Below are 18,914 nucleotides of genomic sequence, written 5' to 3' on the forward strand. Positions count from 1 at the left end.
GAGGACACATACCAAGGTGTATGTTTCATCTGTGCTGTTCTTTTCAGTCCTCCAATTCGTTTTTTTTCTTTATACAAGGTTAACGTTTTTTTTTTTTTTTTTTTAAATCTCTCATATCTCATTTTTATCTCTTCATCCCTTATATCTTTTTCCTGTCTCTCATTTGCTCTCTGTAAATCACTCTTTTTTTCCCTCTTTTCTTCTTGTCATTAGCTCAGCTCTCCTGGGGAATAATTTATTTGTTCGACGTCTCAGTAGTCATTAATTTAGAGAAGATTGGTATAAGCGTTATAAATATTTCATATTAAGCCTTATCCTTAATCTCCCTGCTGCAAAGCAAATGTTAAAACCAAGTCCTATAAAGCTCACAAAGACCCCTGTCCTTCTTTTGTCCTGCTTTTTCCCATTTGAAAAGGCTAGAATATGAGAGGGTCAGAGAGGTACAGCTTCATTTCAAAGTCTCCCAGAACACATTCAGGATCACTCACTTTTGCCACTCTGATGCTTCAGGTAGAAGAGCAGATATGCTTCCCAAAAACCCCGTAGCCCTCAAGCTTGAAGTCCCTGGTGGACTTAGAGGATGTATCAAGGATTGAGCTTGGGGTCTCTGAGGATCTTTAAACTCTTAATGAATTCACTTGACATGCTTTGATGATGCAACACTGGAATGGGAACAGAGAGAGAGAGGGAGAGAGAGCATCCTCTCACAATTAGTGTTACTAATTTACATCTCTATTTTATCACAGAGGTGGGAGCTCGGGTGTGCTCAGGTTTAATTACTTTTACATAAACTTTGACTAGCAGATGCTCAAAACTTTTTTTTCTGCAATGATGGGTTGTTTCAAAATATCCCCCTTGCCACAATACGCAAATTACAGCCATAAACTATAGAATGATACACTTGATAACTATGGGATTACAGCCCATTAATTTTTTTGGTTGCTCCCATTTGCCCCATGTGGAGACCCAGGTGTGTTATTAACAGGCAATAATCTTTAGTCAATATATTTGAACCATCTTGTGATGTCTTGCCCACAGCTTAACCTTAGTGGTTTGTGGTTTCTTTACACTTCCAGGTATGATATTGATTCTAAAAGTCCAGACTTGGCAAAACATGTAAGTGAAAAACTTCTTGTTTTTTTGTGGTGGAAGAGGAGCTCAACTTCACTGTCTAATGTTTAATTTACAATGCATGGTTCTCATATTAAGGTTCTATGCAACCCAAAGTTTGCAGCATTTAAACTCTCAAATATATTTTTGAGATAATGACTGAAACATGCTTCATCTGACAAAATGTTGTTTTTTTTTCTCTTTACCATTCACCTCCCTTTAAAATAAGTGACTTTAGTCTCCCAAAGCAATGAAAATTGGTTTCATTTGCTTCTATTTTTACCCTCATTAACCTCTTTTTTTCCCCCTAAAATAAGAAATGAAGCATTGCACATCATTATCAAAGCTATTTTTGATTGCTATAAACCATTACAGGTTGATTTCCAAGAGAAAATACAGCTTTTTTAAAATAATGATTTATTTAAAATGCAATCTTTGTCCTAAAGGGACAGAGCTTTTTAGAGTGTGCATTAAGCTGAATATATGTTTAATAAATATGAATATATGAATATGAGAAGGCTTTATTTTTTATGCAGAAAGTTTCAATGAAAAATAAAACACAACACAAACAACAAATAATATATTTGATTGACTTGGTTTGCATACTACCAACATTTGTGTCATCAGATCTGATTCTTTTATGTAGATCTTTTGTGGTTATGTGTTTGCATTGTGTGCCATGCTCTGGATAACTGCACTGATCACTTTCCTTCTCGCTCGCTTATTCGCTTTCCTTTTCTCTTCCTCTGAGAATCTGCAGCTCATTCTCTGCCTCTCTGCTTTGTCACACATCCATTTTTGCTCTTCTTTCTCGTGCTGTGATGGCAGTCTGGTTTTTGAGTTATGTGTCTTTTGTGCCATGATATGCTCTGTTGTGTCACTGCTGCTGCCTGGTCTTTCTCTCTCTTCCTCTTCCTCCTTCTCCACCCTGGAAGCCCAACGACTTTAACGTACGTGTCTGCCTCAGACGTTATATAATATAACTGTACAAGACATATAATGATGCTTAACTCCTTACCGGCTCTCCGTGTGACTCTCCCGATGCATTCCCCTGTCCTACATCTCTCTCTATCGCACTTTATTACCCCCTTCCTCATGGCAGGACTTCCTGGGACAGGTCTTCTGCACACTGGGAGAAATTGTGGGCTCACCTGCCAGTCGATTGGAGAAACCATTAGTGTGAGTGTCTTTTTATTTCCTGTGTTTACCCTCCGATGATTTATTATATCAACCAGACAAACAGAACAATTTGATAGAAGATAGTGAGTTTTCACCTAACACATTGCAGCACAGATGAGGCGAGGAGGAATACGTCTTCCTTCTGCCGCCGTCTCTATTGTACATTACAGTCCAAGATTAGACTTGTGTGCTTAGATGGGAATGTGTAATTGAACATGACCGGGAGCTTCCTCTTTATAGTTGCTGTCATTAGGGAGGCGATCTAGCATGAAGAGTGGATTGAAGTAAATGTGAGATACATCGCGCTGCCAGTTCAACTTCTATGTAAACTGAAGACTTAAAGCTCAAACTAAAGCTGGGCATTATCACTCCCAGAAATTATATCTTAACATTTTTAGATGCAGTGCTGCATGATGTATTTTTCTGTTTTACAAATAATATTTGTAGGGATGTTGATATACTTGAGACTGGTTCAGGGTCCTCTGATGAAGTAGGTAAATGTATGGGAATTAAAGCAATTGCATATCAAAAAGGGAAGCATATTCTGTATATGTCATTACATACAATGGATATTTGTATCAATGAAACCACTTCAGCTTATTATTATCAGTAAATCAATGCAGGATGGTTCCATTGAGACACTTTGGGAGACAGGTGTTGTTCATGAATGCTTATTGTACCTCTCACTATTATGTGCTTATTTTAAAAATTTAAACTTCAGTCATGTATTTTTAATTTGTCAGTTTTTAATGTCCCAGTTTCATTTCTGCAATGCTGTGCTGTTGATAAAAAAATGTTTTCTTAAGAAAATCACCCTTTATTTGGTTTCTACTGTAACTTTGTTGACATTGTTTAGTTTGAAAATCGAAAATGTTTGGAATATGATAATGTGTGGAGAAGAATTTTAAAATTCGTCATGCATCATTTTTAGGATCTGCACAGATATTAGAATCTCCCCTTGGAATGACTTCATTAGTATTCAACTCTAAATCTAATAATAATAGAGATAATTTAGGCTAAAACCCATAGTAAGGACCAGGCGAACAGTATAACACTAATACTATAATTCTACTATAATACTAAAATATGATTTTTTTTTTTTGTAGTTTTCTTTTAGAATGAAAAATCTGAGTCTGGTACTGAAATAAGTAAATGTTTGGTCTTTGACAAATTAGTAAACCTGATTGGAATGTCGTCATTCATCTTCTTCCAGATGGGCTTCAAGGAAACTAAACATAGAAATCGTTGGGAGGAATAAACTCACTGACATTAGAGCTTGATCTGGACGTATTTATCGCTACTGTTCATGTTTGTACTGATACTGTCACCAGTGTAAGAACCTGAATTTATGGATCTCGTTAAGAAAAAAGGGAAAAGTGACAAAAGAAAAACAACACTTGAGAAATGCCCCTATTTTAAACAACTGTCATGGCCGTTTAAAAGTAGGTGACCAAATTTATGTAGTTTGCTCCAAAGCACCATGAAGTCTTGGAGGCTTTGATGTAAAAAAGTAAATTTTAGAATTCATCATGTGGACCATGAAGGCAGAATGACCTCCCATGCTTTCCAGGTAGTTACACTTTTGTTTTTGTGTTGTGAAATCACTCCGTCAGACTTTTAGTTATTGTGCAGTGATAACTGTCTCTCTCCTTTAGACTGCCTTTAAAATTAAAAAAAAAAAACTTTACTTGTGCGGCTCTCAGCTGTGGTCAGGTTACAGCAGCTATGAAAAGATGAGGGAATTAAAGGCAAACGGGGTGCTGTGCTGGTGACTCTTTTTAGTGCAAAGTAGCCAGAGTCCTATATATCACAACATGCATTTAACACCAGTGGTTTCTAAGACAAATCCAACACACTGCCTTCCTATTGTCTGATTTTCTGTTCCCTGTTTCCCCCGACATACTGCCCAGCCTCAACTAGATCTGTACGCCGCTCCCTAAGTTACGTGTCTTATTGAGAGTGTAATGAGGCATTCAACACACTGAAGGGTTTGTGTTAGAGTGTGAGACAGTGTATTTTTTATGTGAAGTATAAGGCAGTGCTGGCCATGGCAGGGGGGAATTGAGAACAGCGGGGCTTTTTGGAGGCAACCATGAACTCTGCCAGGGGCTTGTGGGCTGGATTACAAAGCTCGGTGCCCTTCAGTGCTGAATAAGAGGATGACGAGGATCAAGAGACTGTGCTCACCAGTATGCTGCAAACTAGGCTGCACACCCTACATCAGAAGCAAAAAATAGACTCAGCAGCCCCCAAGCTGACATGATGAAAAATATATTGATTCAACAGCTTCAGCAGGGCTTTTTGATTTCTGCTGAGATAGTGATGATGATGATGATAATGATTTTGATGTTCTTTTCAGATCATAGTTTACAGCCATTTGTGTTGTTTTAACTTATAAAGATGACAAAAGCAGTTTAGAAACACAAAGAAAGTACAAGCTTTTTTGTGTTGTGTTCCCAGCGATATTCACTTCAGTGGAAGTAAAGTTTTCTTCCACTCCTGTGACAGAAGATAGCCAAGAAGTTTAATGGCAGTGTGCTCCATTTCCTTGTCTTGTCTTTTTAGATGACAGTGGCTTTCTGCACCGTAGCTTAGAGGAACGACACTTGCTGGGACTCAGGAAATCTGTTAGTCATGCTTAAACAAGCCCTCTAAAGGCACACTGCATCGAATGACCTGCTTAGGAAGCACATCAGCACCCCTTTCCCCATTTTCCACACTTCATCTTTCATTTATTCCTCTTCGGTCTGTGCCAGATTCTTTTTTTCACTGGCTTGACCCCTTTTTCCCTCATTGTGCTTTGTATTTCTTTTTACTCATCCAAACCTTTTTCTCTGTCTTTTTGCCTTTCACGCTCTCTTTCAGTCAAGCAAAACTATTGTTTCAGCATCGGTGCTATGATGTGCATAAAAGCCAAAGTCACATCAAAAGACGCATAATGTTAAGAAAGGCAAATGTAATCAAGCATGTCATGCTATAACTTTTCAATGCTAATATCAGTAGTTCTCATTTTCCATGATTATTAAAAAAAACTACTTCTGATATAATATAATTTACTCTGACTTTAGGGGTCTTTATTCCACAGAGTTTAATTTTTATTCTGTTCATAAAAAGCAGGCATTTTTGCTGATTGGTATCCTGCAGGCTTTGCATTTTTACAGCAAAAATAATTCAAAACAAGCGGAAACTTTGCAATCAAAAGTTGCATGACTTTAAAAATAGTTCTACTTTTGGTTTTTACGGTTGTCACATTGATGCTTATATTAGTTGATATAAAAGGTTTAATTTATGCATTTGTTACAAAATATAGTGCAAAAGAAGTATATTTTTGTCATTTGATATGATACTCTCAGAACTGCCTGCAGTACATGAATTAGTCACTGCTGAGAAAATCTTCACAAGGTAACCCAGTCCAAAAGCACACCTTAAATATGGTTAATTTTACCCTAAATTTAATTTGATTTAAACTCAGAATCATCAACTGGATTCTATAAATCTACCTTGCACTGAGAGTTGCTTTGTTGGTTTTTACTGCAGCAACTTTGTGCATAAATGAGTGAATAATTTAGGCTTAGGAAAAATCCTCTATTAGACGTCTATGGCTTTTTATTAATTTGAAGACAAGGAATGTGTTTGTGACATTTCTCCTTTGAATTTCTGTAACAGTTTACAAAAGCAATCTTATTCTGTTGGATCAAGTAATAATAATTTTGCAATTTCAATCCACCACACTGAATTGTAACATCATAAGATTGGCACGAACTGTTTTGGTTGGTTGTTGAAATATGATCCAAATCACAGTCACAAAGAAAAGATTTAGGATCTTTCTGCACAATAAGCCTGCAGTCAGATGCTTATATTTACAATTTACAAAGCAAATGCAATTTCCTCACAGAGGAAAAAAACCCCAATTAAAACACTTATTAACATTATTTTGATAATCTAAAACAATAATATCTTGAATAATTTGTTTTCAAAATACAACTGACCTGTCATTTAATGATAAAAGCATCACAATGTCAAAAACACACTTTTAGCATTATGTCTCTGTAAAGACTGACAAAAAGATGTCTTAATTGTGGTAAAGGTTTTATAAGTTCATAAAAGTTGTTGTCATTGAATTGTTGTTACTTGCTGTGAAAAAGGAGACAAAGTATGTTAAAGTTGATTATTAGTTTAAATTCACTCACTGTAGATCACTAGAAATGCCTTGAAAATGTAATCTTATATTGATTTCTTTCATTCTCCTAACACTTTGTCAGCATACTGTCCTGTATTTTCCATTAGGTGTAATTGAATATAAATTCAAAGTTTCATGCAGTTTCCTTTTTCTTTGGAGTTCAGAATTTGCTCGGCTTTGAATCAAACATTCAAAGTCAAACAGTCGAAGCAAGGCTTGATCTAAAAATGATATATAAGAAAAGAAAAAAAAAGTTATAGATTTTCTGTTGAGTATATTCTCAGGAAGGCCTAATTGTTAGATCTTGACCTGTCCAACAGACAGTAAAAAGCTCAATAATGTATTTATTTATGTTGAAACCACCATTCTCAATCAAGAAGTAAGCAGTCTGAGGAGAAAAACAAACACAGCTCCCATCGTACACCGATGGAAGCAATCGAAGCTACAATTAGTTTCAAACCAGACCTGACACATGTGACAAGGCCTCAGCGACAATAATCAATGGTGACTTTTCAAGGTCAGGCTTTGAGTGACACATTATCCAGTGCGCTTGTTAAACGATACCGCTCACAGAAGTACAGAACAATCAACAGCAAATGGGGTGATGAGAGTGACGCTTTTAAAACGAGGCTTGTTTTAACCTGCATGGGTTTAATGGACTGATTAACAATCCCAAGTTCTCCAAAACAAGTCAGAATTAGAGACTTTTAAAACTTGATTTGTATTTTTTTTTACTGAAATGAGGACGAGTAATATGATGCAATAAAACTCAACAGCAGTGTGCTAAATACTTCACCCTAATATTTAAAACCTCCTTCTTGACACTGAGTCAGATGTGTTAATTCAGGTGTAAGTTTATCTTTCTTCTCTGACAACCTCTGATCTTGATAACATTTCATAGGTTTTCATTTAGTTTGAATGATAGATACAGTGCACATCAGTAAGGTGCTCTGTGCACACTAGTCTCACTTATTTATTTCTTTTGTTTTATATTCCAATAACTCCTACTCCTTTAGTGGGTAAAACACGGCAGACAATAGAACAGAACAATCTTAAAATACTGTAAAGAACATCAATAAAACAATTATGTCACTTATCCTTTTCTTCCTATTTAGTTCTTTTCATCTTGCAGGAGTGGACAATTACTATCAGAATCAATAGCAATAGTTAAATTTACTCACAGCTTGATAAAACTTGAATGACTCTTCCTCTGTGGCTGCTGCAGCATCAGTGTTTTTAGTTTGCATGTTTTCATTTGCTAAGCAGCTATTTAACTGACTATTAGCTACAGTAAGGTGAAAAAGCCATGTTTATATATCCTCATTTTAGTTTTTTAAACTTTTTGTAAAAAAATTAATTTATAAACTCTTGGCCACAACATTTTTATTTGGTATGTTAGCTGTAAGCTAGTAACATCATCACAAGCTCAAGCTTGTTTGTGTAAGAGCATTCCTTGAGCAGGACTGAAGGTATTTTACTCTTATAGTGAAACTGACAGCCCCCAATCCTGACTGGATAAATGTTGAGGTGAAAGAACAGTGTTTTCTTAACTTGCAGCCCCATGTTTGCCTGCTCTACTTAAGAGGGGGTGAAGTGTTTGAGACGGCTTACAGCAATCAGCATCCTCTGCCTCTGGACATTACACACAATTAGAGCATTCTGCTGCGTCACTAAATGCCAATTTAGGCTCCTAGGCTGAACACTAACAAGGGTCCCTGTTTAATAATGTGTATTCCTGCTTAGAATGAAGAAAATCTCAACCATGCTGAGTGTACAAGAACTTTTTATCCAATGAACTAGGGACTTATTAGGCACTGCTTTGGTTCTGTAAGTAACAAAAAAGCACAGTAATCTCTTTTTTGACTTAGCCATCTTAAACTAATAGTTGAGCCATTAGCTGAGAGACATAATCTAGAAAACAAATTCCTCATTTGTTCTGCAATAAAATAGAAAATAGCTTATTCAATACATTCAAGAGTCTTAAAAGACATTGATTTTAAGGCTCTGTAGATAATAAGGCAATAGATTTTTGGCTGCATACTAATTGAGGCATTAGGAGCGAGGTGGTAAACCTTGCTGATTTGTTTTCCACTCAGAGCAGAAGGTTTTCATTTCTGCCATGACCTAATGTTGGATCGGCTTCAAAGGTGATGACAGAGCAGCTCAAAACTGCTGCAGCATTTTAAAACTTCTGCATCGGTGATCTGGGTCAGGGCAGCCCAATGCAACAGGACTTTAATTACCTGTTCCCAGTGCCAGGAGCGGGGAGGAAAGGTCCTTTGGCGAGAAGTGACACAGCAGCGGTGAGGGAGAAATCAATCAATGGTGTGTTGATGTCGCATGCCTGCAGTGACAAAGTGGGATAAATTGCAGCTCTTCTTGTAAGAGCAACAACAAAGAGAAGTGAGCATCTCTTTTGGCCTCTGATAGACAGGGATGTCCTGTTCTTGCCGGTGGGAAGTGATGTGCTCTAAATAAAAGTTTCTCTTCTTGGCAAGTGAAAACACAAGGTTTGGAGTGAACTCGCTGTTCTGACTGCAGCGGTTTTTGCGTTTGGATAAGAAAGTGGTCTTCTGATTGACAGGTTCCCCTAATCTTCTCTATTACTGTCAAAACAAGCGATTTCAAGCTTGCAGGTGGTTGATGAAAGCCTCATTTATTTAGAATCCCAAGAAATCAAACACTGTTAAAGTCATTAAAGCTGTGCTGTAATTTATGCAATCAAAACATCAACACTGAATCTCACTGACTCATGGCACTCCCATAAAATGAAATAAAAAATACGATTGTGTCAAGGATGACACAATGCTTTATGTGTGTAACATGTTATCCTGCCTTGCACTTTGTTACTACTGGTCAAAGAGTAAGAATATTGCTTTGGTTTCATGCATTTTTTTCCCCCTTTTACTTGGTGTGTGCTCATTCTAACAAAGATTCAAAGAGCTTTGCACAATCTGCCTGCAGCTACCTTCTTGAAACACAAACACTAGCTCATCTTGCATTATAAGTATGAAGCAGCTATCTTTTCCTCTCTGAGAACCTCTGTACGTATTCTGCTATCATTTAGAGTTAGCTGGTGTGCTTTTCATCATTTTTCTTTAATCCTGGTGAGGTAAGAGATTATGAATTTTTATCAGCAAAGGTAGATCAGGAGGATTAGTGGTATAATCCCATTTAAACCCACATAAAGTTTTGGCAACCTTCTCTAATTCTGTTCAGCTATGATCTGCTCACTGTCCCAAACATTTACAGAGTCTCTGAGCCAGATTATCTGCCTGCCATCCCTCTGTGTTGCTCTTTTTCTCGACTAAAGTTGGTTTTGCTAATTTATACTAATCCCCCTGTCATTCAGACATATTTACTGGATTCACTGACCAGGACAAGTTTCAATTTCTTCTGGGTAATACAATCCATTTTTCTCAAATTATTAATTGATAGTCTAACTCTTCCCTCTAAAATAAAAATGATAATTGTGTTATCTCTGCTTGAGTGTGAAATTGCAAAGTAAAGCTTTCAGAGTGATAACTTTACAGTTACTTCTCCTCATAAAAACACAATAAAGTAGGACTCTGTTGCAACAACACAGTGTGAAAAAAATTAGTTCTTTTGGACTTGTGCGTATGTTTTTGCCGAAATAATCCTTTCTCAGTACTGTGTGCATGTGCTGGAGTATGCATGGCACGTTCCTGAGCTGTTAAATATCAAAACCATTCCTCACCTTAATGGCCTAATGTGAACGGCATCATCAATGGCTTCCTTCTCCCCCTTTCGCTCACCTTCATCCACCTCAGCTACACTAATGAGAAATGGAGGATATAGTAAATACCAATTTTTAAGACAGAAAGTACTTCTAAATGGGGAAATTATAGAAGCTATATATTATTCAGTATTGTTTATAATGTAACATAGGATGTGCTGTTGTCATTGGAGCTTATTTTTTAAAGGAATAAATAACTGGAACATGCTAGAAAGAGAGAACCGTTGTTCTTGTTGGTATCTTCCAGCAGAGCTGTATCAAAATCTTAGGCCAAGTAATTGTAGTGATTCTGAAGTATGCTGCTTGATCTCTTTCAATTCGGTTGATCAAACCAGGGATCTGTCAGGACAGCTGTGGCTCACTTTTGGTTTCATTGCAAGTGAGGCGCGTGACTTTATTTCTTCCCTCTTTTTTTTTTTTTCTCAGTAAAAAAGCTATGTGCTACAAGGCCTTGTTTCATTTCTGTCTCTGCTTGTTTGTTTTCTTCAGAAACCTTTACTTGATCAGCCAGGATTCAGTTGAAAAGAGGTAATAGGCGACAGGACGTTAATCTGGTCTTTAGGCAGCATCAACACAAGTCCATAGCACAGAGTCTGCAGGATACAAACAGACATCTGGAGGTGATTTTATGAAATATGGAGCAATGTGAATGGTGTTAAGCATTACACCAAGTTCAGCATATGGCTTTGCAGTCTCTGCTCACCTGCATTTATATCCCTTAATCATTTATTAGATAAAAGGCTGTTACCACTCTTTCCTGAACAAATGTGCCTTATAAATTCCACTCTCTGCACCAAATTTAGATGTTGTCACTACATCTTTGCTAATGTTCTTCCAAACTCTATGATGCTTATAATAAACACATTGTAATAATATATATTCAGTAAATAAACAAAATCCTTAAAGACAAAAAATCTAACTGATGCAAGTTGAAGAAAAGTGAATTTTTTAGGCTCAAACTGAATATCTGATGATGTAACGCCAAACATTTAGGTTTACAATTTTTGTATTTTTTACTTCAGGATTGCTCTGCTTTACCGCATACCCAAAAATAGAAAACAAAAAGCCTAATGCTGTATGATTGGAGTAATTTAAATACTTAAATGCTAAAACATAGCCAGCTGAATATATGTCCTCCTTTTAGCATCGAAGACCTTGTTCATGTACAGAAAATAGATCCACCCCATTATGTTTCAAACTGTTTCATCATCAATGATTTCTCACAGAAGATTTGCCAGTGAATTAATCTAAGAGAACGAGGTCTCTTTGCGCCGGACCCCTCACATGAGCAAAATACAAATTTCAGTACAAAACCCCAAAAAGGAAGTCTTGTGCCCCAGATATGGTAACAGGTGAAAAGCATTTATTCGTTCAGCTCATGCTTGTGCTTCACGTTAACAAGTAAGTGTCAGAGGAAACGCCGTGCTCAATAATGCATGACTAATTTAAAAGAACATTGGCCTTTTGGTACTTGCTCAATTTCTCAGCAGCTGAGACTAGAGCAGGGAGGTGCATCTGAAGCTGATAATTAACCAATCACTGGATTTTATTACCCACTGTGAAGGGAGTGCCAGTCATTGCTGTGACCTCAAAACAACAATTTGACCTGCGGTGTGGGCAAGGTTTACTGGTTTTATCGGTGAACATTTTACTGGCTCTGAGGAATCATTGAGCTGCACAGTGAAGGCTTGGAGTCAAGCATCAATAATTCAAGGACAGTTAATTCACCTTGAGCTCAGTCTCCCTGGACCTTAAAGAAGAAGCCTGAGCATTAAGTGTGTCTGTCCTCAGGCTTTGTTTTAACTATTGCCTCATTAAAGATTATGCAGCAGTTACAGCTGAATGCTTTGGTCACTAGACTTGTATTGTGGTATTGATTGAAGATGATACCTTGGGGGCCACATTTGCTTCTATGGAGCATTTCACTACATGCATTACAGCCCTGGGAACTTTGAGTGAACCTACTGGAAACATCTAGTGCTACAGAAGCTGAAAATAACGCAAACATATCCTGCTCAGGCAGATAGAAAAGAGGAAACGCGCTCTACTTCTTAATCGGTCCCCAGGCATAATCCAGTCTTTAAAGTTCAGTTATTGCAAAGATGTGCTATAGATTGACTTTGTTAATAATGCAGACCCCTGCTGCTGTAGTTCCAAACTCTCTCTGCTTTAGCAGAATGAGATTCAGCGCAAGTCATAGTCAGATCAGCTGTCACAGCTTGATGAGGATCCGCAACAAGTTTGACCTTCAAATGATTGGACTCCTGCTTAGGTCCCAGCAGGGCTCACATGTAATTCCCTTCTTTATTTAAAAAGATGACAAGAGTGTCCACAGCTGGAGTGCCACTGAAAGACTGATAGATTGAAATGCCTTTTGTTCTGTTTTGGCTAGAATGAGCTGCACCTTCTTTTTAGCTACACTGAATGATTAGAAATTGCGACATTTCATGTAAACTATAGATTTATTTTTTGTACTTATAAATGGAGCAAATATTGTCCCAGTGTTTGTTATATCCAACTGGTTGATTGGCTGAGTGATTAATAAAAGTTGATGTATAAAAACACAAAGGAGCAGGGTGCTTTTCGTCTGCTGAGGTATGTTTTAATGATTCAATGGTGGAAATTAGTGGTAAACAAATTCAAACTTGCTGAGCTTCAGAATCGCAACGTGCTGCAGGCGAAACTGGGATCAAAGCAGTTCTGTGTCCCAGAAGTTTTATTTCACATTACACTAAACGGAGCATGCATTTATGGTTTTTAAAAAATTAATGAAGCTAGAAGGAAAGAAACTGCGTTCATTAAAGTCATCAAACTGTCAACCTAAAGGAATGCTGCCAATCTATATGGGAGTGTTGGAGAAAAGCTAAAATGTTTTAGAAAAACTATATATGTTTTATAAGCCTGACTTAAAATACTAATAAAAATAGCTTTATAAACATTTGGAATCAATATATTTATTAGTGCATGTCCAATATATGGTGGTTACCCTTGTCTTACACTAAGTCAGATTTATTTATAAGCACATGTGTTGAACACACAAAACATCTAGAAATATGCAAGTATGAGAAACAATCAAAGATTACAAATATAATAAAGACCTTTTTGGAACGTTCAAAGTTAGGAGATTTGACAGGTAAGAAGGAGCCTAGCTGTTCAATGATTTAAAAACAAACAATAAACCTTTGTCTGGATCCTATAATGAAGCCAAGACTGGTGAGATGTCGTCTTCCTTACGTTTGCTTGTCGGGACTCAAGCTGCAGCATTTTGTATAAGTTGTAGACAAAAGTGCAGAGACTGGCCGATATCAAAGTAAAGACTGTGACAACCATGCAGTCTTGTAGAAATGAAGGTGCAAGTCACTTTTTCAAAGTTTGAATATGAGAGAATGTCTTGACCTTGACAAGGGCTCAAAGTTGCAAAAAAAAAACTATATTTTATACTTCATTCATTTGATGGCAAATCAGTGTTGTGAAAAATAAAAAAGGCTTCTCTGATCAATTTGACATATTTTTAAAAGTTGAATTTTCCATAAACAACAACAGCTGCCACAGACAAAATGTTACTGTACAACTAAATGATTCTTAGCATCAAGCTGCTAAGATCTGCCCAGTGGATTGTTGTGCCTGCTTTAGTTAAAAGTGGGATTAACAGTGTTGTTGTTTCCACAGGGGCATACCTGGAAAGACATGTGGAACCATAATCCTGTCAGCAGAGGAGCTGGGAAACTGCAGAGTAAGTCTGGAAAGTTTTGACTAGTTTAATTTGTATACTCTGTTTTGCAAGAAATGTTTTTCATTGTGCACTGATGCAACTTTTCATACCGCCAAAGCAATGGTACAACAGAGTTATATTAGACATATTAACTGGTGCAAAATGCACGTTTAGCAAAGCTCATGTCTACTTGAGTGAAGTGGGAGGTTTTATATCCTTCTTGTCAGTGAGATGTATTGAATCATAAACGTCCTCATTAAACGAGCAGGATAAGCTGTGTTACCAAGCAAATGTGTTGTCATTTGGAAATTGTGTACATGCTGAAAAAGCTATGAATTTGAATGTCTATTTAATGAGACCGCCTTCGTTCTAGTCGCTAAATCAGGCATTTGCTCTCATGTGTGGTGTTTTAATCTATGAGTCTACATTAATAACCTGTGTCCACTAATGCTCATTGGGTTTCTCTCCACACTGCTAAATGAAGATCGTAAATAACCACATTACAGTGCTGCCAGTAGAGCAGAAGAGAGCAGCAAGACTCACTGGCCAGAACAATTGGCCTCCCTCCGAAGTTGTAGAGTAAGCCATCAAGAATCTGAGTTCATGTTTCATGTCCAAAAACGTGTCGCCTTCATTATAGATTCAAGGCTTTGTTTATTCCTCGTGTACTTTTATCTAATTTGACAGTAGTTGTTCCTGACCTGACTTTTTGGTTTTAAATAAATAGTCTGTTGTTAGACTGATTCAGATCAGCCATGCTGATAATGAACCTGCCATGATAACCATTACAGATTCTGCCTTGCTGGACTGAAGTGTCGGTGCTCATACTCATGAGCACTGACGGCTGCTGTGAGTCATCAGGTGCGTTGCTTCTGAGTTGATAGGAGTCAGCAACATCGGTGCAAAGCGCCACTTCAAGGAGCGATTTAGTAATATAAATGCAAATGATCATTACTGGTACAAATGACTGTTTTCATGCTTCTAGTCAATTAGAGATAGGAAGACATGTCATTTCAGACTTACTGTGTTTGCACAGAATTTTAACCCTAACCGGCAATACCTTAGGCTGGAGAAAACATTGTACAAATAAAAAATAGATGACTGTGAAGACTCTGCTGTCGGCAGCATCCCACGTCTATAAATCATAATGGTTTAGAAGCGCTACAGTCCATCTGGATAGTGTTTATTCTGCAATCCACCTGTGACCAATAACCAGAGGCAGCTCAGGTGCTGCTTTGCCTAAGGGTAAACACTGTATGTCTTGTTTGGGGAAAGTGAGACCAGCAGAGCAGGAATCAACAGGGTAGGTTCTAAAGGATTGGCTCTTACCTTCTTGATGGATTTACCAGGTATCCTTAGATAGAGCAGCAGCCTTTGCATGGATCAAAAGCTTCCTCTTGGCTGTCGTTATCTTTGGCACATATGGCTGCTGAGCAGGGGCTGGCTTATTTTCAGACTTTACTCCTGCTCTTACTGCTGCTGTAGCTGATTTCAGGGCAACTACTTTACAAATGGAAGCACATCGAGTACGAAGACATTGTTTAAGAATACACAATTAAGTCAAATGAAGTCATTTTTAAACATAGAGTCAAAAATCACAAATTTACCACAAAGGGAGTGTATATATTCCTTTATTTTTATTTTTTTGTTAAAGCTTTTTTTTGCCTGAATGAGAAAAAAAGATATTTAAATAATAATATAAAAATTAAATATTTTCGTAATCATTTATACAATGTAACTTCATACAAAGTCTTAATGTATTATTTTAACAGAATCAATAGATTATTTAATTATTTATATTTCAAATGACCTTATTTAGCTTTGTTGTAATTTTTTGTTTTTTCTTGTGCATTCATAAAACAAGCATAGGCGTACGCTGACAGAAATCCTCTGTTTCAGTCTTATCTTCGTCACAGACAAACACCAGAATGAATGGAGTGATGCGTAAAGCACACAAAAGAGCTGAGTTAATGTCCATAAAATCCTTTGGCACATGATTCGCCTGGTGATTCACTACAGTGTGCAATCCTGAAGATGCCATAGAGGCTTATGTAACATGAATTCAGGTATTGTCTGGCTTGCTTTGTGGCCCTTTGACAGACCAGACCCACTTTGTGGAAGTGACAGTGTGCATCGCTCTGCCACTTACCCCCATGCAGCACTATCTTGATAAAGCAGAGAAAGGATGCAGGCTGCACTCTGTATTCCCCTGCTGCTGCTGAACCTCAGTAGCTGAAATGAATGTTCTGCCTTTTCCTCACTTAATGAGACAACACTGCATGGTACCAGAGTGGGTATGTGTTATCTGTGCCTAATGAGGGCTTAAGGCATGATAGTGTAATTGTAGAGGCTGTGTCAGGGTTGTGCAGGGCGGTTATAGAGGATGGTTCTAAAGAGCTTTGATAACTGACATAAGCAAATTCTTCTAACACGTTGAGTTATTTGTTCAAATCGACCAAGTGGGAACTTGGGAAATTAGGTCTTTTTGTGAAAAGCCACTGGGAGAGCTTGACACATTTTTGGTACAAAATGCACAGTGGATTTCTCTAAAGCAGTTAAATCTGTGACCAGCTGGAAGAAGACAAGTTTCAATTAGTATGACCCCCACTTTTATTGTAACTGGTTAAAAACACAAAATAATAATTGAAAATGACACGAGAAAATGGGAGTAGATAGACAACAGCACATTTTGCTTCTAACACTGACTGCTTTGATGAGCTTTCATGTTTCTTTTTCCTATTTCAACATTTCCATTGTGTTGATTAGATAAAACAATAACCATTACAAAAGAAAAGAACAAAACGGCACATCTAATTTTCAGAAGTATATCTATCCATTATTCTCTCTGCAGTTGCCTCAATAAAGTCAGGTTTGCACCGTGTCTGTGTCCAAAGCATATGGTGATGTGATGGGGGTTAGTGAGAGGTAGGTCATAGCCAGGGCGTGCCACACTGATGTGGGTCAAAGCAATCAATAGAGGCCGTGCTCGGCACATTGCTGATTCAGATCAAATAGTAGCACTTCAAACTTTTAAAGCCCAGGGACTCGCAGGGTAAGAGCAGCTCCTCTTTTTGCCTGCTGTTTGAATGTCTTCTCTCCATCTCACACTCAATGAACCAATGATTAGACACTTGATTTGCATATGTAGCATGTTTCAAGCTGAAGACATGTTTTACAAAGCTCATCCGGCACCGATGCAAAGGCTGTTAATGATGAAGAATACTGCAAGGACTTTTTATGATGTGTACATTTAACTGTCCATTGACTACACCGCCTCATTATGGCATGCAGTCTAACCACAGGGAGACTATTTGGATTCAAAAACATTTAAGGGCCTGGACATAGTCCTTGATAAACCAGTGAACACAAAAATGGTGCCTGAGTATAATTATAATAATAATGCCAGTTTTCTGATGTGTTGATAGCTGCAATCTCCTTTTCATAGACAGCACCCAACCCACACACTACAAGGTTTTAGTAGCCATTTGTGTTTATTGCAATGTGCCTTACATTGTTACTATTATTAAATTCGGCACAAATAAGATATTTCTGATGCAAGTGTTGAAAAACAAAAAGTGGTAATGAATGCATTTGCAAATTCTGGATACTAGCGCCCAGTAGTTGTTGCTGCGCTGCTCTTATTGGGATTCAGTCAACACTTTCCTATTATTTGGTGCTTCAGTGCTTTTATATCTTGGCAAGCAGCATGTATAAACAAACAACAGGAAGAAAACCAGAGGCAGGAGCATGGGCTTACAATGTCCTTTCCTTTTTTGACTTTTCTGTTCTCTGACTCTGGTTTTTTCCTTTGCAGGATTACGCCTCCATGCAGTTCTGTGCCAACAAACTGGATAAAAAGGACTTCTTTGGAAAGTCGGATCCCTTCATGGTCTTTTATAGAAGTAACGAGGACGGCACGTGAGTTTGTCTATTGATTCTGTTTCTCAGTGGACTACCCAGTGGGTGGGTAAAACCAGTTTTGTGTGCGTGCTAAGATCCAATATGAAGGACACCAAGTACAAAAGAATTAGACTGAAACACCTTGAACTCAGCTGCATACAGATATAATCATCCAGACATGGTCCCAAAGCAAAGCAGAGCTGTTGTGAGAAGATTCTTTCTCTTGGTTTCGTTTTGAAGATTAATGTTTTTTTAAGATTTCAAATCCTTGTTGATCTGCTGCTCCAGGTTCACCATCTGTCACAAGACTGAGGTGGTGAAGAACACTTTGAACCCTGTGTGGGAGCCCTTTTCCATTCCTGTCAGAGCACTCTGCAATGGAGACTATGAGAGGTAAGGTTGTGTGATCCTGCGTAATTAAGGCTGAGTCCTTTTTTGCAGCGTTAGCTGTATTTGTACTCATGAGTGTTGGGGTTTCCCATGACCCTTAAGAGGCTAAAATATTTCTTTTATGAAAAGTAATGACTGTTCAAAAAGCTGATACACTAAAAATGGTTGCAGATTCATTTTATGTAAACAGATGTAACATGTTTTTGCCAAAGATGCTGTGCAATGTTATCTAGCCTGCTACAAACTTATGCAAGACTTATTATGTTTTTCCTTGTAAAGAAAACACGACAATGATACCAAATGTAATTCATCAGAATAACACAAAACTAAACATTATTGTCAATGTTGTGATGGTAAAATACAGTCTTAAGTTACTTTGCAACAAAACTCACTGTTTAAAGTGTTTTTACTGAAAGATATCAGGGTAAATTCCCTTTCTCCCCCATTTCCCCTTTTATATTTGTAGTGTTCACACCAAGCTATAAAAGTGTCCCAAACCTCAAACAATGAGGTATAAGCTGAACTTGCAAAGAAACTCACGAATATATCAACAAAAGTACTTTCTCTCTTAAACGTTCTTCTTTGCCACAAAAATCATTTCAGTGTCTAGTTTGATTTATTCCAAATAATTATGTTTTTAACAGGCATAAAAAATTGAGCAAATGTCAATGTATTCAAATATTTTA

General features: G+C 37.5%; 1 protein-coding gene across 2 annotated transcripts in view; it reads left to right on the plus strand.

Annotated features, from left to right (window-relative positions):
- The window catches only part of cpne5a (copine Va), a 72,436-nt gene that overhangs the window by 20,639 nt on the left and 32,883 nt on the right, over positions 1 to 18,914 (plus strand). Inside the window, exons 5-10 of one of the 2 annotated variants that reach the window (XM_017430935.3) lie at positions 1,077 to 1,116; positions 2,046 to 2,060; positions 2,213 to 2,289; positions 13,896 to 13,959; positions 17,753 to 17,856; positions 18,127 to 18,231. In XM_017430935.3, coding sequence (XP_017286424.1) covers positions 1,077 to 1,116; positions 2,046 to 2,060; positions 2,213 to 2,289; positions 13,896 to 13,959; positions 17,753 to 17,856; positions 18,127 to 18,231 — 405 coding nt within the window. The remainder of the gene's footprint in view (positions 1 to 1,076; positions 1,117 to 2,045; positions 2,061 to 2,212; positions 2,290 to 13,895; positions 13,960 to 17,752; positions 17,857 to 18,126; positions 18,232 to 18,914) is intronic. The other variant, XM_017430936.3, reaches the window with a different exon arrangement.

The sequence above is a fragment of the Kryptolebias marmoratus genome, linkage group LG8 (genome assembly GCF_001649575.2).
Source record: "Kryptolebias marmoratus isolate JLee-2015 linkage group LG8, ASM164957v2, whole genome shotgun sequence".
Lineage (NCBI taxonomy): Eukaryota > Metazoa > Chordata > Actinopteri > Cyprinodontiformes > Rivulidae > Kryptolebias > Kryptolebias marmoratus.